The following is a 21326-nucleotide window of genomic DNA, read 5'->3' as shown; positions in this document are numbered from 1 at the left end:
ATTAGTACAACACCCCAGGCTATATCACCTCTTACTATCTCTTAATTCCTATGGTAGGGGTCAAGGATGCACTAACGTGCATGTGCTTGGGGATATCATTTCAAGATCACTCCCAGGTTCCAATTTTAGTTATTATTATCATGCTAGGTGTAAGTAATATGTTACATAAGGCTATATCTTTTCTCAATTAATTGATTCTATGGTAATTATCAAGGGCTTTTGACAACATGCATATTTTTTTGAGGGTCACCAAATATCGGGTGTAATCAAACAAGCCTTACGGGGTGTTTATTTGGGTATAACCTTGCCGTTGGTTTTTACATACTTCAAGAGGACATTCCCTTCTGTAGTACCTCCTACTAAGGTCAATATATGCTAGTCGTCAGGGTGTTCTGTCAAAGGTATCCCTTCATACCCATATAGGTTGGGAAGGGAGAGAAATGAAAGGGGTTAGTGAAAGAAAGGAAAGGAAAAAATAGGAGAGAGGGTGGTAGACGTTAGGGGAGGGAAACAAAAATTTGGGGGGGTACCAAAAGGGAGGGGAGCGGTGGGAAAAGATATGAGAGTGGGCTAGCAAAAGGGAGGGAAAGAAAGGGGAGGTGGTGAGGAAAAAGAAAAGGAGGGGGTGTCATGACATGATTATTTGTATGAGATACTAGTGGATCATTTTAGGGAATGTAGCAATTACCCTATGGTTGTAACATTGTAAATTGGTCAATTGGATATAATAAAATATGCACATATGCATTAGGTCCTAGGATGGTTAGGAAAGAGTAGTATTGTGCATGGGTATTGCATTAATCAATGCTAGGCATAAAAGAGTCATAGGATACGGGTAGAATAATGGGGTATGCCCAAGGGATGTGATCCCAAAAGGCATGAGATGTTGTACCCTCTCGCATCATTCATGGTGTGTGAGTATGGGCATTTGCAAGTATATGGATTGTGGCTTGAGATGAGCATGTAGGAAGAGTCTAGCAAAAATACACTCACATGGGCACTCCTTCCACCCCATTTGGGAGGGCCAATCCTTCTTAAATTCTACATCATTCTTTCACACATGAGCATCATGCATCTAAGTTCATGACAAGTGGTCTCAGAGCCTTGATCCTTTGCTTGCGTGAAACCGCCATGTGAAAGTTGTTGCAGGGGTTGACACCACCGTGACCATTAAAGAGAAAACTAGGGGGTCCTTCTTCATGGAAATTTGTCTCTCTCTACTGTGTGGCACAGTCTGCATGTCCCTCTATGTGGCAGCCGCAGGGCTAGTACCCCCTCTCATTGCATTAATTTTCCTCCCCCCCCAGTGATGTAGCCCAATGCATTGTCCTGCCCCCCTTCCATTAAAGGAGCCACTGCTACCAAATGCCTGCGTGGAGCTAGCTAATGTGTGCAAGGCGGTGTCACTAGCGTGAGCCTTCCAAAACTCGGCCATAACAGTCACGGCCTTTAACTAAGGCTGCAGCAGCAGTAGTGCTGCAGTCAGGCTGTGTGGTGCATGCTATCATGCACAACGCGCAGCCCATGAATCGTCGTGCCACGTGGTGCATCGTGAATTACACCCAGGCTCCATGCAACCCTGTCACGTGTCGATGCCGCTGTGATGGCACCTATAGAGTCTAGAGTCACCTGTTGCCTCCTTTGTGCCGCCATCTGCCAACCACCCACCACCTTTGTTAGCCCTTCCCACCAGTCGCCACCGTCATTTTCTCCCTCCCTCTTTTATTGTGAGTCGAGTCAACCCCCCGCTCTATATTGGTATTTCCAACCACGCCCCCCCCTCGTTACACTGCAAAGAAAGGAAAAGAAACAAAAAAGGGGACATTTTATACATCGCCATAGTTGAAGCAACAATAGAGTTATCACGGCAAGTAGCGTGAAGTGTGGGCTTCATTGAATGGGCATGGGGAAGTACCACTATTTTTCAACTCCCTTTTTCTATCACATTTAAATTCATTTCACACACTTGCAACTCATCACGAACCTTAATTGAAAACTTGATTAGTTCCATTTGCATTTCCAAAACATGGAAGATAATCAAGAATTCACACCTGGAAATGTTCCACAACTCACATTAAACCTCATGGAAACAATACCCTACACCCCTATCTACCAAAACATAGTTGATCAATTATCTGATAACCCTCAGCCACCTATCGTAGCAAACCAATAGGGAAATCTACTCTAGGTGGGCGTGTGAAACCTCCATTGATGTCTCCTCAAGAAAGGGATAGATTTTTTAAGGAAAGAAAATGTTTTGGATGCAAAAAGGCAACAAATCATAGATTCTATGATTATCTAGAGTTAAAGAAGAAGATGGGTAAGACCAATGTATCTAGGGCCTCTCACCCTAAGCAAGAGGGTGAACCTTCTTGTAAAAATATTAAAAATAATAAAAAGAGCAATAATGCTAGTTTGCATTACACCTTTGGTCGGCACGACTTATTTTAGTTACATGGGTATGTTGGGGGTAAACGTATCATCATCCTCATGGATGATGGTAGTAACTACGATATTATCTCAGATAGGTTGGCTAATATAGTCAAAGCTATGAAATGGCCTTTGATGGATATGAGTATTAGTGGTGCGTTTAGAGGGAATGAAGAGCAGTTTACTTCTAAAGTCAAGAACTTGCTCTTCAAGATCCAGAAGTATGAGGATTGTAGAGACTTTCTTGTTGCTCCTTTGCTAGGAAGTCGACATGATCCTAGGCAAGTCTTAGAGGTATGATTTCTAACCACTTATGGATGCAACATACTTGTACGTTTGAGCACCAAGCTATGACAATCACCTTAAAAGATGAGCAAGATATTTCCCATATTCTACTCATATCTCATACTAGAGCTAAAAGAGAGATACGTAAGGGAGTGAGTTGTAGTGTGATATATGTTAGGGAAGTGAAGCCCAAACATAGTAATCAAGAGCGTTGACATTTAGAGTTCCTTATGCAATTCGATGATCGATTTGCTAGTGATGATTGGCATGAGTTGCCTATCTCTATACTTGAAGATCATTCTATTGAGTTGATTCCAGGGTCCTCTCCTCCATGTAGAGCTCCCTATCGAATGAATAAGGTGGAGCTAGAGGAGGTAGAAAAGCAAGTTGCGGACTTGCTAGAGAAAGGTCTAATCAGGTCAAGTAGTTCACCTTTTGGGGCTCCAGTCCTTTTAGTGAAGAAGAAGGATGGAACCTTTAGGATGTGTATTGATTATAGAGCCCTTAACAAGTTGACAATTAAGAATAGGTTTCCTATCCCTAGAGTTGACGACTTGTTAGACTCCTTGAAAGGTGCCAAGGTAATCAACAAATTGGATTTAAAGTTAGGATATCATCAACTTAGGATGAGGGAAGAAGACATGCATAAGGCTGCCCTTAGAACACAAAAAGGACATTATGAATTTGTAGTTATGTCCTTTGGGTTGACTAATGCACGTGCTACCATTTGTAGGCTAATGAGAAGAGTTCTTTGACCATACATAGGCAAGTTTGTAGTTGTGTTCTTTGATTTTAGTTTATAGCCAAAATGAAGAACACAAGCAACATCTTGCACAAGTGATGGAATTTCTTCGTGATAACCAGCTCTTCTTGAATATAGAAAAGAGAGTTCCTTAAGAAGGAAATAGAATATTTAGGCCATGTCATCAATGAACATGGAATTCAGGTTAATCTAGCCAAGGTGAAAGCTATAAAGAAATGGCGTGTTCCTATGAATGTACATGAGCTAAGATATATCCTTGGTTTATGTAGCTACTATAGGAGGTTCATCTTGAATTTCTCTAAGATTGCATCACCACTTACAGATCCTCTCAAGAAGCAATCAATGTATCATTGGCGTGATAGACATTCGAGTGCCTTTGAGAATTTGAAGGTTTCTTTAATGTCTAGCCCTGTGTTAGTAGTCTTGTCGGACTTTGATAAGCCTTTCTTTGTCTATGTACAGATGCTAGTGGTACATCCATTGGAGTTGTACTAATGCAAGAGGGACATCCCATAGCGTTTGAAAGTCATAAACTTCAAAGTGTTGAGCACGTATGAGAAGAAACTATTAGCCATAGTTCATGCTTTGAAGTCATGGAGATATTATCTTTATGGATCCGACTTCAAGGTTAAGATAGATCATCAAAGTATTAAGCATTTGTTTTCTCAACCAATAGTTTCACCCCGATAAATCAAGTGGGTAGAATATCTTCAAGGATTTGGACAACCTGAGTTAGAATATCAACCTGGTAAGGAGAACATATTTACAGATGCACTAAGTCGTAGACCGAGTGTAAACTATGTCCCCATAGTGAGAGAAGAATCTCTTAGTGCAATGAAGGATGCCAACAAAGGCGATAAAGAATTTGGGACTATCTATAATGCATTACTTCAAGGACAAGGTGATTCTTTAAAGAGATATGCAATTCATGATGGGTGTCTTCTTAGAGGACGTTTCATATGTGTACCCTCCATGTTTAGATCCCTAGTTTTTGAAGAGATGCATAGTAGTCCCAATTTTGGACATAGAGGTATTAGAGGAACCATTAATAGAATTGAGAGATATTTCTATTGGTCAGGATTGAGAAAGGACGTAACTACTTTAGTCCAACAGTGCTTAACTTGTCAAAAAGTTAAGAGTGATCATGGTAAGACACCAGGATTACTTCAGCCCCCATACCTAGTGAAAGATGGGAGCATATTACCATGGACTTTGTGTTAGCATTTCCAAAGACAAGGACACAATGAGCAAATCCTTACTGTTACAGATAGACTTATTAAACATGACCATTTCATTCCATGTAAGAAGAACATCACTGCCATAGAAACCGCTAAGTTATTTATTAGAGAAATCTTTAGATTACATGGATTACCTAAATCTATCATGTCAAATAATGATCCCAAGTTCCAAAGCCAATTTTGGCAAGCTCTTTTTGAGAACTTAGGAACTAAATCGCAATTCTCCACTACATATCACTCATCGACTGATAGACAGAGTGAAATAGCTAGCCAAGCTATTAGCTAGTTGTTACGTAGTTATGTCCATGACAATCCTATCCCATGGGAACTATGTTTACCTCTATTAAAGTTTATGTATAAAAACTCAACCCATTCTGCTACCCACAAGGCACCATTTGAGATCATCTATGGCAAGTCCTTCCCACAGCCATTGCACATTTAGGAGATAGGATTTTGGCAACTGATCAGTTTGCTGAAGATGTGCAGGAAGTACTTACACAAGTTAGATTACATGGGCTCAAGAAGTGTACAAGAAGGCTACAAATAAGAAGAAAAAGGATGTACATTATGAGAAGGGAGATTGGATTCTTTTAAAGATTGACAAAAGGCATATAAAGACAATTCGTAAAAATGTCACGTTTGTAAAGCTAGTAGTAAAATATTATGGACCTTTCCAAGTTTCAGAGGTTATAAATGCAGAGGGAAATCCAACATCATACAAGTTCGCATTGCCTACTAGCTGGAGGATAAAGAATGGTTTTCATATTAGCATCTTGAAGCCATTTAAAGGTGAACCACTGGTGAGGCCTATAGAAGAAGAGGAACTAAAACTCGAAGACAGGGTAGAATTACTTGTTTCGGAACGTATACTATTCCATCAGGTCAGGTTGAATCAGGTGATCTTATATTTGGTAAAGTTTAAAGAATATCCTATGCAAGATGGTCAATGGTTCGATAAAGATCACTTGAAGGATTACCCCGCACTTGTTAAAGATTATTTGAAGGCACACATGAGACAAGAGGACATGTCATGACATGATTATTTGTATTAGATCCTAGTGGATCATTCTAGGGAATCTAGCAATTACCCTATGGTTGTAACATTGTAAATTGGTCAATTGGATATAATAAAATATGAACATAAGCATTAGGTCCCAAATGGTTAGGAAAGGGTAGTATTGTGCATGGATATGGCATGAATCAATGGTGGGCATAAAAGAGTCATAGGCTAAGGGTAGAATAATGGGATATGCCTAAGGGATGTGATCCCAAAAGACATAAGGGGTTATACCCTCTCGCATCATTCATGGTGTGAGTATGGACATTTGCATGCATATTGATTGTGGCTTGAGATGAGCATGTAGAAAGAGTCTGAGCCAATCCTTCTTAAATTCAGCATAATTCTGCATCATTCTCTCACACATGAGCATCCTGCATGTAAGTTCATGACAAGGGGGGTTGATGAAAGGAGAGGGAAGAAAAGAGATGATGTGAGATACATACATACATACATGCATACATATATATATGTGTGTATGTATGTATGTATGTACGTATATACATACGCATGTATGAAGGATTACCAAAAAGCAAGCGAGGAAAAGCAAACCAAAAAAAGTAAGCAAGAAAAAGTGAGCAAGCCAAAAAAAAAAAATCAAAACAAAGTAATAATAGATTGACAAATCCCCTATTTTAGTAGCAAAATTATCTAAATCCTTCGAAAGTCCATGAGAGAGTTGGACCTATGTCGTTGCCAAGGCATCATTAGTAAAGACACACCCTATCCTCGCTCACTTTTCCTCGTTCACTTTTTGGTAATCCTCCATAATCAAGTTCTCTCTCTCCACCAACGTAAGTAAGATCACCAATGAAATCTTCCACGCAAGTCAAAAGTTTCCTAGGACTGGAATAGCCCACATTACATGCATGTGCAAATGCGTGGTTTTGAAAACTCTATTCACTCTTCGAACAAAACCCATGTTCTTGTGTTTGCAAAAACATTATCCCCTAATGACTCACTCTTAGATCCCACCAATCCAACAAAAACTAAAGAGTAAGTACATCTCTTTCTTTAAATGTTCAATGTTGAAGTTTTTATTGAATGATGCACTTCTTCTATATACTACTTGTTGGTAGCCAAAGCATTTCTATGCAAGTTCATCTCATGAGAATAAATAACACTATCAATAATGTAGACTTGAAAACTTATGTTATAATCATCTTCAAAATTATGGTGATACTATACAGATTTATTAACGATGAGTACATATATATACTGAGGTTATACCAACTCACAGCTGTTCAAAAATGAAAAAATGCACTGTGCAAAAAAAGGAAGGTGGTGACAACAGATGCAATTCTGGTCTGTCCAATCGATTGTGCTATGATAAATACCTGCAAAACCGAGCACCCTTTTGCAAGACCTCCAAGGGTCAATATTTCTTCAAAAGGGGACAAAAGCACCTACCAAGGGATTTTCATTAGACCATGTTTCTCGAAACACTGAGCATATTTGTACAGGAAATCGAAGGGTAGATCTAAAAGGTGACAAAATAGCCTACCAAGAGGTTTTCAATAGACAATGCTTCCACAGCCGAGTATTTCTCCGTTGGCCATACGCTCTTGGAAGAAGCCCACAGCAGAAGCAGTGCATGAAACAAAAAGACTGCCCGTTCCTAGGAAGGGCATAGAGATGTGCAATATAAAACAAGGGCTTTGGTAACCAATCCTTAGACTAAAATGAAAAATGGGTAAGGACAGCATTTTTTAGTAATATTGTGGAAAATTCAGCATGCTGCTGAAAAAAACGACCCAACCCCCGACAAAACTTCTTCTGAAAGTGACCTCAGCTTTGACCTGCACTCGTTGAAAGATATACTAGTTGTAAACATTTCCACTAGTAAAAGTTACATGGAAAAACTCAACTATCAGGCACTGCCAATCCATTTGTATTGGCTCGACAGCATTAACCACTAGTGCAAAGCGATATGTGTAACCAGTTAACTTTCATCTTCAGAATCTGCAGAAAAATATAAACATGTGGATCAGTACCTGTATAGATAAAAGCCAATCAGGAACGACACTCGATAAAGAAACCTGGAGGTCAAGTTTAAGGAGTGAGAATGTAATTACATACAGCATTGGCTGAAAAGGATTAATAGAGACAGCAGCGTCTTTACTTTCACTAGTAATAAGTAACGCTTTAACGGAAGTACAATTATTAGAGAGAAAGGCCACCTGATCTGACATCGTCACCAACCTTCCCTTTGTTCTGTAGCTGTTTCTGAACCATTTTACAGATTAGCATCCACCAATATATATGAAATACCAGGAGTGTTATGAGCATTGTGTTGAAGATATAATACATCCATGTGTGATAAATGTTCAAGTGATCAAAGTATTTGGGTGATTCATAACTGCAAAAAAATAATCAGGATCTTGAAATCAATTCCAGGTTGACAAAGTAACTGTAACCATCCAATATTTATCCTTAGTAGAAGTGTTATCTTCAAAATAACAAGGAAGGAAACATTACCTGCTGCTTCTAATTATCCAGAAAGGGAAATAAACCAGGCGCAACGAAAACCACGATAGTGCAAAGATTCCAAAGCAAATGCTAGCGCTCAATTCCTTGCTGCAATACTTGCACAATTTTGCAAACTCCATAAACAGATCGCTAACATCATGAAGAGCTAACACCATAGAACCGATCCTGAAGAACCTGGGTCACACACAGTCAGAAATGTATTGTTAAAACAGCAGTGTCACTGGTAAGTTGGCCATTGACTGCCTATACCTAGATGAATCCAGGAATATTCCCAAACTCATCCTCTAAAAACACAACATAGTGCAGTTTCAATCTCATGATAGTCACTCACAAGGTTGAAAACCATAAACTCCATCATGCATAGCAGGGACTAGCTACTATGACATCCCCACTGACGTCATCACTATGGTCTACACCCACTGTTGGGCGCTATAAAAATATGCTCTCACACATACAAATCCACACACCCACACATACTTGAGCATCCATTTATACAAAGTCTTCGTACTGAGTTTCTGTCGGCACTCCGGAAGTGAAGGGCATGCAGACTCAGCCATGATGAAGGCTAGCACTAAAGGAGAAGGCTAATCAAAAGGTAGTCCAAAATCTCTTCATTCAAGCTACAACTGCTTGTGAAGTCTAAACATTTTCATTTTAGTCTCTCCCCAACGAGCATCTAAATCTAAATCTAAATCTACACTGGTAAGTTGGCCATTGACTGCCTATCTCAACAACAGAAGAAGCCTTAAAAAGCTCAAACTCCACCCAAGAAGCCAGCAACACACGTACATGCATGGCAAGGACTGAGTTGTGCATGCAACAGGTGTTAACATATGCATACCTCTCTCTCTCTCTCTCTCTCTCTCTCTCTCCGCCACAGCAGGAGACAACCCGACAGACGCTAATCTGGGATATCTTCACAGCCCACCGACGAGCTACCACAGTGCCAGGTTTCAGCTACTGAGTTTTTTCTTTGATATTTTGTTTAGCACTCAGCAATGCCTTAGCGAGCCCTTTGCTTCAGCCCTTGTGGCTTGTATGAGTTTTCATTTTTCATTTACTGTACTTTGTCACATAGGCCCGTGAGGCCTTCCGAGGACATTGATACATCTTTCTTTCTTTCACACACACGCACGCGCTCGCAGTCGCAAGAGAGAAGGGGGGGGTGTGGTCTCCTCGACCTCTGTATCCGGAAAGCAATATCAAGAGTGACACCTCGTCTCGGGCGATCTCCAAGGAGGGCGGAAATGGGTTGAAACACAATCGTGCGTGCCCCGGTCACTCTCCATCCGTGTGTGGGCTTTGCATCCCTCAGCCAATTGTACTATGTCGACCCTCGCTGCTGATCCACGCTGCACATTACAATGGATTTTGTGTCAGGATTTTACAAGGTTGTTCAGAAAGGTACTCCCATTCATTGTGATCATTCATAGCATTCTCTCTACCACATTGCATTCATCCGCCATCTCTCTTCCACCTCGCATATAGGTCAAAACAAGAAACAAGTACTCTGACGAGGGCACTCTTTCTCTAGTGCCCTTTGGTGCTGTTCATTGCATGCTGCTGTTTGATCTATCGTAGTAGCGTGTCTCTGTGTCGTGTCATCTCGATCATATACAGTCAAATATAGACCTAATCATGGAAGTGGATCAGTCGGGAGAGTGGGCCAAAGTCATGCCCCTCCGGTGATAGTGTCCTCGGATCTGCATAGTAGGCTGGGCAGACACATAGGAAATGCTCCTCTGTCTCAACTATCTCCAGTGTTGCATAATCTGCAGATCCGCAGCTCTCTAGGTATGTCTATGGCTCTCCCTGCCTCGACCCCCAACTGATGCTATGAGACCTGCATCTCATTAATAGCAATCCTCAATGCATGCGATACTCCTCTATCCTCAAGGTACTGGGGTCTGATGATGAGTCCCTCCTCAGACACTCTCAAGAAATGGTCACGGTAGAACTGGACCTTGGTGGGGAACTCTCAGATATAACCGTATGATGCAGTCAATCTCATCATGAGGAAGCGACTCGGGTGGTATGTCCATGCTGTACTGGAAAGGGGGCAGCTGGTCCATCTGGATACCGTGGCTGGCAAACCATGCAGAGACGCATGCATACCATGTATCAGTCCCGCTCTCTACTAGTTGTATGGAAGACTTGAGTGCCAGCCTCTGAAGTCTCCTACGACGTAGGGTCCAGACTCTGTGGAGGTAAGTCACTGTCTGAAAGATGGCAAAAACCTAGAGAGGGGTCATGACGAACTCCACCTGTAATATCTGATGTGGGACTGAGGGCTTACTCTGAATCATCATGGAACCCATAACTACCTGTAGCCGCTCAAATGTCTTCCACTCTGCTACTGAGAGGTTACTCTCCAAGAAAAGTATTGTGTACATGGCTGTCGGTCTCCCTAAGGTGTCGAAAAGCCAACTCTTTGTCAGCGGGTCCTAAAAGTGAGCCTGAAAGCACTGCCTCTCTAGTTAGGCCAAGGCTCCTTGTCCTCGTGAGTTGAGCACCAGCTGCATGCTTCATACTGTAAATTGGCCCTATGAAGATTGCCCCCAAATATGTGGAGGACTGTATTATCTCTACTGGCTCACCTCGGTAAGTGAGGCTATGTCGGTGTAGCACAGCTCGTGAGGTGTTGAAGATCATGACGTTGGTCTTCCCAAGGTTGATTGTCAAGTCTCTCTCCTTGCAGAACACCTCTAGTGCCTCCAAATGCTTTTGCAGCCCCTCTACTGAAGATGATAGGAGGACTGTCATCTGCATATAGCAATATCGGTATCACCAAGTCAGCGATCAGTGATCCCTCGCCTCCTAGGCACTCAATGAAGGATGTGATCTCGTCAATGTAGATCCCGAAGAGGGTTTGTGAAAGAAGGCATCCCTACATCACTCCGATGGTGCTCTCAACCCAATTTGAGATACCTATCGGGTCGGAACTCTCACTCTGACGGACTCGTATAGACTCATGACCCCCCAAATCAAGACCTCTGGGATCTCCATCTCTTGAAGCCTCCTGATCATATGAGAGTGGAGAAAAATGTCAAAGGCCTTCCCACCGCCTCGATTTCACCTCCTCGATGATGGCTCTCAAGGTAAAGATGTGGTCAAGGGTGGAGTGTTGTCGTCGGAAACCTGCCTACCCCAGAGCCCGCTACCCATGTGCCTCTTGTGTGACTCTTGATCTCTCTCTAATATCAACCCATAGATCTCGGCCAGAGTCTAGCCAATCATAAGGGTGCAATAGTTCCTAGTGTCCATGGGGTCTCTTGCTTTGTGTATGGGCATAATGGTGGTAGTGCTCCAAGTAGAAGGGAACAAGTAGCATACAACCTGGTTGAACAACTTCGCTACGATCGTAGCTAGGATCTCCTACCCATGTGCGAAATGCTCTGTCCATAGTCCCTCATGATCTTGATTATGGAGTCGGCGGAGCACGTCCTGAACATTCTATGTAGTGAACACGCGACATGTGGTAGGCTTGGGCATGGATGGGCATGGACGACATATCAGGCGGTGTCTACATCGGGACATCATAGAGTGAGCCAAACCCCTAGATCTGTGATGGGGATATATTGCGTGCGTGCGTGCGTGTGTGTGTGTGTGTGTGTGTGTGTATCAGAGTACACGGCCTAGTGACCACATTAAATTAATAGTGGTTTTTTACATCCAGTGAAATAAAGGTCTTACAAAATTGCTACGTCTTTAGTACTTGTTGTGCTACCTTGTGTGCTAGCCCGAGCACCTTGTTGTGGTGTTTCAAAACATCTTTCAAGTAGCTTCCTAGCTTTTTGGCTGGCTGTTCTAGCAGATTTTTCAGATCGTCTCTGCTGCACGCACACGCACACGCATGCACACACACACACACACACACACACACACACCCACAGAGGGAAGCTGTGCATGTGCTAGCCCGAGCACCTTGTTGTGGTGTTTCAAAACATCTTTCAAGTAGCTTCCTAGCTTTTTGGCTGGCTGTTCTAACAAATTTTTCATATCGTCTCTGCTGCACGCACGAGCGCGCACACACACACAGGGAATCTGTGCATGTGTGCGTTCGCATGTGTGTTGGGATGGGAGGAGGCTTTGCATGCACTTGAAGACATACACAAAAGCATCTCACATGCAAGCACGCGAGCGCACACAAATACATATATATGTACTCGTCATAAGTACAAACATGTGTTATGAAAACCAACAAATGATAATAATTCTGGACTTTTTTGAAGGGCAATATATCGTGTTGAGAGAGTTGTAACACACACCCCCCTGGCCCCCCGGGCCCCACCAGGGGGCGGAGGTGTTAATGCTATGGCAAAGGTCCGCATGCATTCCACCAATACCAAGGAGTTCAAAATTTAGTTAATTCTTGCTGAATCCATTGTGTGCCATCTGCAATCAAGCTTGTACCACACGCGACAATTTTCGTAAAAAATGACCATGATTTATTCTAGCAAAAAGCTGCAAGGATAGTGACAAAGAAGGAGAAAAGGCCTAGTTAGGGGTAGTCCTAGGAGAAAAAGGTGGGAAAATGAGAGATAGTACGGGTGATAGGTTAATAAATGGACATAATGTAGCTTGTATTAAGCAGGTCAGGTTAACCTAGGGTCATGTCATGGGACAATTAGGACATCGGATACCCTTGTCTTTTCTGGTAGCGCATGCAGGGGCCAGGGGGGATCACAATGGCAAGAACTAAGGGAAATTCAACTTCTTGTCATCATGCAACAAAATGCAAATTATTCAGGCAAGATTTATTTAAGACAACAATAGGCGACTGAATATTAAGAAGGAAATCCATTGTCTGCCATCTTTGTTAAATTTGTAGACACAATTGAGACTGAACTGTATGACCGAACCCCACTTTTAAGCAGTGGTCATCACATGTCAAAAACTACTTTTCAAGTTGCTATAAGCTTCCCAAACAAAGATAATAGACAACCACAGGCACAATACATAAAAAAAGGTCACCTTAGTGACAATGGGGAAGGGGGGGAGAAGGGGGGAGCATAGCAAAACCACAACAAGCATTTGTTAGGCCTGTACCTTGCAATATAAGAGTAGCTGATAAGTACCAACGTGATGATATGATGCGACAGCATTACACCGAAATCCTTCCGGCGTGTTTCCCACACAAGCAAAGCCACAATACTATATATGTAGAAACCACACTGGCAATTGTAATACAGCTTCAATGGGAGCCTGGATAAGTAGATAAAACATTTCAACAATTAACATCTATTAATAACTTTGACCAACGTTAAATTGTTTAGTATGTGCCATCAGATTGCATATTCATCAAAGATATTATCCTCTAGCACGCATGCATCGATGTCTAAAATACTCACACTCTAACCCCTCTGCATCGAACTCTGATACAAGCCAGAGAAATCCTTTCCTCATACCTACAACAAATATAAGAAGGGTCTCCCGAGTGTTTGATAGTCCTTCAACCTAAAAATCATTTCTTAAAATAGGGAACTCCATATCCCTCCTCCCCCACAAAAAAAGCACACACACTAACAAAGAACATGGGTTGGAGCAACCTTTTTAAAAAAACAAGATTTGTTCATAATCATCCTTTGTGTGAATGATATGCTGCTCATAGGCACCACAGGAGGACGGAATTGCAGAATTCAAGACTGATCTTGAAGCCTCATTTGAGATGTCAGATTTGGAACAATTGCATTATTGCTTGGAAATTGAGTTTTATGCAGTCACAAGAGGCCAAGTATATACAAAGGCTGCTCCACAACTTCAGAGTGCAGAATTGTAAGCCAATTTCAACTCCGGTTGAACCTGGGTTCAAGCCGTCAAATGTATTATGGTAGTGAATCTGTTGATGCCACTGTATACAGCCAAGCTGTGGGCTGCCTCATCTACCTATGCAAGACACATCTTTACATTCAGTTTGGGTGTCACAGGTAAGCACAGATATGTACAGCCATAAGACCATGCACTGGTATGCAGATAATGCGCATTTTTCTATACTAACAGGGCACCCACCATCTTGGACTGTTCTATGCCAGTTTCACGCATTCAATGATTCAGATTGGGCGGTGATTATGATGGTAGGCTGTCCACAAGTGGAAATTGTTTCTTTCTTGGCAGCTCATGCATATCTTGGTTGAGCAAGGAGCAACCATTGTGGCGACCTCTTCATGCGAAGCTAGCCTTCACAACAACAATCGAATGTGTATGGCTCAAGAGATTGTTGATGCTTTCCACCACAAAGCTTTAGGCTCGATACCTTCTGGTGATTGATCTAACTTTGCTGTACATTTTCACACTGCTACTACAGGAGACTACCCTTACAGGAGCCTACCCTCACAGGGGCGGCCACACCCACAACACAGGCCCTCACTCATCCTACCCTAGCCTCACCAGGGTGGGCACACCCACAAGCACTGGCCCTCTCTCACAGGTGACATCAGGAGATGTTGACCTCCCAACAGCTTATTAGCTGGAGCTACCTCCTGGAGTGAGGATACACATAGTTTTTCATGTTAACTACCTGAAAGAGGTGTTCAACTAGTTATAGTTTGGTTTCCATCGAGGAGCTTGTCTGCTTGGAGGACCTGCCAGTTGACATCCCTCATGAGCTACGAGCAATTCTCAAAAACAAGGTAATTTCTAAGCTTCCAATCAAATGGAAGGACAGGCGGGTTAGGAGAAGTGCTGCATCTTTGCAGCAGCACTTTCTTGCCCAAAAATTCGTGTGATGTTATTTTGTGGTAGGAGAATGTTATGACCACTAGTAGTAGCAGGAGCTGGCAATAGGATAAGGTTGGATCTAAGCAGTGAACTCTTTTAAAAGGGGCTTGGTTGCTCACCTGTAAGGCCGTGAAGCATGTAGTGTAGGTAAAGATGAGATGTATAGGCATTCATATGCAGCCCTCCATCATCTTGATGAGATGGGCTGCACATTCACAACAACATATGGCTGTGCAAATCACCTCTATGCATCCAAAAGCATGTAAAGGTGGCATACAACAACCAAGATGAGGATGTGGCATCCAAGCCACATGTACAGCACTGTGACGTACTAATCAGGACACGATGTGCTAAATGGCACATGGGACATGTGGCAGATCAACAAAGCTGACATGGCACTGTACGAGGCTATTGATCTGGCAAGCTGCAGCAACCACATGACATTGTACGGTGGTTGTTGGCATGGTATCTACGATAGCTACTGACTGACAAATAATGCAAGCGATGATGTCGCAATCGAATACTGGAATGGCATTGTCGGCTTGTCACGTTGCAGGTCAGCCAAGTCCACTACCTAGCTGGCCTCGGGTCAACTGGTCAGTTGGCTGGTTGGTATTTTCCCTTGCCATTTCTATCCCCAAATTTGCAAACACCTGTCTGAGCAGCTGAAACAGCCACTGCATGTTGCTTCTTGCTTGACCATAAAAGCAAGAAACAATAGCTATAGTAGAATCAATATCACCACCCCAACCTGAATCTATGTATCCTTCAAGCTCACCTCTCAGGGACTAGAAGATACCATACTCCTGAACTTCTTTTAGATACCAAAGAGTTCGTTATCCTGCTATCCAATGTGATTCATAAGGTGACTTGTAGAACCTGCTCAACACCCAACTAAAAAGGAAATGTCAAAAGGGCATATGTTGGTGAGATAAACAAGACATCCCAATGAATGATGACAACGTACCATCGACCAAGGGGGTAGAAACGTATTTGGAAAGTTTACTCCTTGGATCTATCAAAGTACTAGAATCTCTCCAAAATCTTTAAGTAATACTTCCTGCAATTTCCATCGTTGTTCTATGATGTGTTTGTTTGCAGGTCCAGGTTCTTAGGAGGGCTGGGGTCGTGTCAACGTGGCCACGCATGGTGACAAAAGCCTGCTAGGAAAGGCTCAAGGAGGGCCTTTATAAGCCCCCAACCCCCAAGTCAGTTTTCCAGCAGGCTGAGTCGGCTACGGGCAGCAAGTCACCCAGTATGAAGGAGCAACCAGCCCCTCCTTTGACATCACTTGGAGCAGCCAATCTACAGCAGATAGGAGCAGCAGAAGGGGCAGCCTTGAGCCTATACTCAGGAGGTGAAGGTGACCCAAAAGAAGCTGCAGACAAGGCTAGAGTGACAGCAGCAAGCTGGAAGGGATCCTTTGAATGGAGAGTCTACATAAGCTTAGTGGAGCATGCGGGCTCAGAGATCCAGAGGGATTTCATTTTCTAACATGGTATCAGTGCCCTCACGGAAGTTCTCGGGACGTGGAGCTTGAAGGCAAGGACCTTGCTAAGGGACGACCTTGATTCATTGCTCAGAGAAATTAGTGCAGGAGGCCCAGGTTCAGGTAGGTGTCTAAAGGATTGTACCCAGGTGGGAGGCTCACGTTCAAGCAGGCGTCTAAAGGATTGTGCCCAAGTGGGAGGCTCACGTTCAGACAAGTGTACAACACTCCAAACCCTTTATCTCTTTCAGCTCGTTATCATGGCCAATAGATATCAGATCCCAAATTTTGCTAAGACAGGCAAGCTTAACGGGACCAATTACCCATCGTGGAAAATGAAGGTCCGGAGCCACTTAGTGTTGAGGGAGCTATGGGGGATCACGACAGGACATAGCTGTTGCCTCAAGCCACTGTAGCTACTCCAACCACATCAACCTCGACGGCAGTGCTGACGCCGACGGTGAGGGCATGACAAATCAGAGATGCAGAAGCCTTGGCTATCATTGTGGGTACAACAGCGGAAATGGTGCTGCCTAATGGGATATGTATGACTAAACAACGAGGCAAGAATCTTGGACCTCGAGACGAAGCTGTACGGCATGAGGATGGATGAAGTACATGAACACATCACCAAGATGAAAGTGGTGGGGGATCAACTGGCGGCAATTGGTCAAAGGACGAGCTCGACCAAGATGGCAAGGTTGTTGTTGGGAATGCTGCCCCGAAGCTATGGTAGCTTTGTGACTACGATTACTAAAAGGCAGAGAGCAACGCCAATGACTTTCGAGGAACTGGATCTAGCAAGAAGTTCGAGAAAAGAAGTACAATGGTACGGGTAGGCCCTAATAGCTTAGGATAGGAGCAAAGGCAAGGGCAAGGGTAAGCCTAGCAAAGGCAAGCTCAAATCAGATGACACAGCATACTCTTCCGATGAAGACAACAAGAAGAAGAGAAAGAAAGAGAAGAAGTGCTTCTATTGTGATGAGCCTGGACATTTTGTGAAGGATTGCAAAAAGAAGAAGGTTGATCAGAAGAAGAAGGGTGCCAGCTCAGAGTCAGAGGAGTCAGCTCGGCTGGTGACAGCAGAACTTTTCTTGGTGGCAACTCCGAGTGCTGGAGAGATTAGGTATCTGAATCCTAGCGTTACTGTCAGAATGTCGAACATTGAGGATTGGTCAAAAGAGGAGTCAGGATCCTTTGTGAAGGTGATGGACTCTGAGGAGTGCTTGGAGTCATATGGGTGCTTGGCTAGTGTTACTAAAGCAAAGGGGGATTCTCAGACAGAACTTGAGGACCCAAGGTCAGACAAAGGCTGTGACTTAGAGGGGGACAACAGTACAAAACCATAGTTGGAGCTTCATGGTCTAGGTAATCTAGATTTATGCCTCGGATATATGTCTCAGGTATGTATTTTGGTTGCAAACCTAGCCAAACGGAGGACAGGTTGAGACAGACCCTAAGAGCTTCATGCTTGTAGGACTTCAAGATATTCAACCTTTGGAATTGTATCCTCTTTATCTTTTACCTGTACTTTCTGAACAGAGGAGTTGAAGGATGCTGGTACCTGGAGAGCTCAAGTTCAGAGGCGGGTTTGTGAGTGAATGTGGTGGTGCCATTAGGTGCTACCTAGGATGGACCTGTGTACTAGACTAGTGTGCGAAAGCAAAATCGGACCTGGCAAAGCAGGAACCACTGGTTGAAAAGCCACGAGAACACTATGACGACCCCAGAGTGTTCCAAAGGGCCACGACACGAGAGTTACTAGAGCATCTTCATCGATGGAATTGGATATTGCCAAAGTGGGGCGGTGAGAGGGGATGTTGGAATAGGATTGGTCACCTGCCCAACTATGAGCTCCCATATGAGGTGTGCATTGGGGGGTTGGACCATAGAATAGTAATAGGCATGGGGCTGCCACATGGGCAGCACATGGGAGGTCATGTGGGCTGCCGGCAACAAAAAGCGTGTGGAAGTACCTAGCAGAGAAGATCCACCATAGAGGGTATCTGGCAAAGGATCCAAATGCTGTCCATTACATGGAGAGGACAGAAATGCACAAGGGAAACCAAGTTCAATGAGCTATGGCAAGCTAATGGTGTACCGCGTAACATGCAACGGTTAATGATCGTGTAATTGCAATGAGACCTTTAAACCTTTGTGTGAGGCATAAGTGTATGCACCATAAAGAGGAAGAGAGAGATTAGGGTTAGAGAGAGAGAGTCAACGACACAAGATTGGGTCCTGTACCCACTGAGGGCCCCCTTCCCCAAATAGGGAAGAATTTGCTTTCGAGAACTGCAAAATTTACAAATAACACTCCTTCAGAGCACGGGATGCAACTCTAAGGATGACCCTTCGACACTGAGAGCTGACCCATGAATGCCTAAGAAGAAATCCAATCTCAACCAAGACCAACGCTGCCCAAACTGTAGATGTGGACCACTATGCAAGGCTATTGAAGAGGCTTGTCCTGCCCCTGGGCATGCAGTGGAGCTGCGTGAGTGGGAGAGGTGAAGGGAAGGAAAAAATATGAGATATGAAGCTTGAGAGATCTATATGGAAGCTGAGAGAGATGGAGCTAAATAGAGCTGAAGATAGAACTACGAAAGAGCTGAAAACTGTAAAAGAAAGCTGCTGAAACAGGAACCCCAAACCTCTGCTCCAAGCCGGGCTATGGTGCTGCATGGATACCTTTCTGGATCACCCTCAGGGACTGCTGAACTGATGGCTGTCTTGCAGCCAACCCCCCAATAGGTTTTGCAGCCGGCTGAGTGGGCTGGTAGGGGCAACCAGCCCCTATAAAAGGGGGCCGTTTGGGCTTCCTTTGACATCACTTGGAGCAGCCAATCCACAGCAGATAGGAGCAGCAGAAGAGGCATCCTTGGGCCTATACTCAAGATGTGGAGGTGACCCAGAAGAAGCTGCAGACTAAGCTAGAGTGGCAGCCCACCTAGGCTGGCTTTCCGGACAGCAAGGTGGAAGGAATCCTTTGGACAGAGAGTCTACATAAGCTCAATGGAGCACAGAACTAGAGGAATTTCATTTTCTAACACAAGGGATTCTAATAAAGGGATATTCCTCTTTATAGTTGTGGAAGCATTATTCTTTACTACGTTGCATTCATGTGTAACCTCAATCTCTCCTTGCATGTACGTCAAGTAAAAACAAGTGGAGTCTTTCACACTTCGACATCATTGCAACATCATAAATCCATGTGCCAAACGTAACATAACTTGCATAGCCGCAGATGCCACACACAAGCTCCACCCAACAGTTTTTAAATGATAAATTTGCAACAAAGGTCAAAAACAGAGTTTCCTTACTTCAAAGTCTGATTTGGCCACCCATTAAAAAAGGCATCCGTATCATAGAACCAGGGCTCATTGTAAGTAATCTTGTATACAAATACTTCCGATGCTATGTAACACATCAACTTCCACAAAGACTCTTTAGATTTCAAAATCTTGGCCTGATTTCCATCCTTCAAATTCTTCTGAAAACTGCTTCCCTCCCCTGAGTTGATTAACCAAGTCGCCAACTTCTGCAAATAAACATCAATCAGCATTTCAAGTTTTTCCTAGTAATGAGGTAGACAGTTTACCTGGTTCACATACCAAATGCAGCTCATGAGACTGTCAAAAATGCTGAAAATGAATCATTCTAAGGGACATCTATGCAAGAAGTCTTAGATCTCACAACGAAGCCAATGACCAAGACCACGACCAATCAGATTTTAAATCTGTAAAATTCTGCACAAGTAAATCTTGAGGAGAATAATCTGCATTCACTCTTACCAAAATTTTAAAAAAGGCACGGGAGAAGGTGAAAAGGGAAATAGAAAGGCAAAGAGAGAAGGGGTAGGCTGGGCGAAAGGGGGGGAGGGATATATTTAGAAGAAAACTACTCTGTAAGCTAAGCAACTCGTATATTCCCATCAGTATCTAATCAAGTCGTCTAGGCTTTCAACTCCGGGACCCAAGCCATTCAACTTCGGTAAATTCAACCAAAATTCAAAATCCCTAAAATAAAAATGCCACCCACCTCGAAGAGAGAGATGTCGAGGAAGAATCGCGCCACTAGAAATGCAACGGCGAGGTAGATCGCCAAGTAGTAATCCCCGAGCTGTGGAGACCCGGTTGCGAAGCTCTGGAAGAACTCCATGGCACATAACTTATCCGCAAAGTTCTGTGAGGAAGGCCGAGCAAGGAGGCATTCTAAAGGTGGGAAAAAAGAGAATCAAATGCGAGTGAAAAAACGAGGAGATGGGTAGTGAAGGAAATGCAGCTGGGTGTTAGTTAGAAATCAAATCAAATGAGAAAGATCGGCGAGAGCAACAGACACAGATCTGATCACTTAAGTATTCGAAAAGTCGCTCCAATCTCAAGTCTTTACTCCCCTTATATAAAATACAACTTTTCATCTCATAAAAAAAATAAAGTCAGAATTTTCTTTACTTTTAATTATAGTATCCCCATTCCCTTCTTTCCTCCATTTTTCACTTTTATAATATTTACTTCTCATCCGCTCCCGTCCTCACCCTGGCTTTTCAAGTTCCCCTATCTCAGCATATTCCTTGTGGTCCTTCTTCTTGCATCGAGCGCAAATGATGCATTTATGTAAAACAGGACAAGTAACAGTTTCAGGTGGTGTATAGCATGGAGAGCATGATGCTTTTCTATGAAACACGACAAGTCACAGTTCAGGTGCTTCTAACCCCTTTGAGTTCGGGGAGTGTGGATGGCATTCATGCTATCATTCCCTGTTTCATTTCACACTACACTGCTTCACCACAATGGATGTGCCATACGCTTCCTCAGTCATGTCCATCGCACCTTCATTTTCTATGGTCAAGCCCAT

General features: G+C 43.3%; 1 protein-coding gene across 2 annotated transcripts; it reads right to left on the bottom strand.

The window, feature by feature from the left end:
* Window positions 1-7013: 7013 nt before the first annotated feature.
* Window positions 7014-20873, bottom strand: LOH2 (LAG1 homolog 2). Of its 2 annotated transcripts, XR_015540451.1 has the most exons (7): window positions 20511-20873; window positions 19793-20010; window positions 13313-13468; window positions 8252-8437; window positions 7954-8132; window positions 7278-7735; window positions 7015-7179 (listed from the first exon to the last, which is right to left on the bottom strand). XR_015540451.1 is itself a non-coding variant. In XM_087369762.1 (6 exons), the coding sequence occupies exons 1-6, from the start codon at window positions 20628-20630 to the stop codon at window positions 7716-7718; spliced, it is 879 nt and encodes a 292-aa protein (XP_087225888.1). In that variant the 5' UTR covers window positions 20631-20873; the 3' UTR covers window positions 7014-7715. The 2 variants fall into 2 exon arrangements, 1 of the variants encoding a protein (XP_087225888.1); XM_087369762.1 differs by having other exon boundaries at window positions 7014-7735.
* Between the last annotated feature and the right edge of the window lie 453 nt (window positions 20874-21326).

The sequence above is a fragment of the Dipteris shenzhenensis genome, chromosome 31 (assembly GCF_047967505.1).
Source record: "Dipteris shenzhenensis isolate YYH24624 ecotype China chromosome 31, Dip_SZ_1.0, whole genome shotgun sequence".
NCBI lineage: Eukaryota > Viridiplantae > Streptophyta > Polypodiopsida > Gleicheniales > Dipteridaceae > Dipteris > Dipteris shenzhenensis.
The sequence above is the reverse complement of the archived record's forward strand: the minus strand, read 5'-3'. Positions and strand labels throughout refer to the sequence as shown.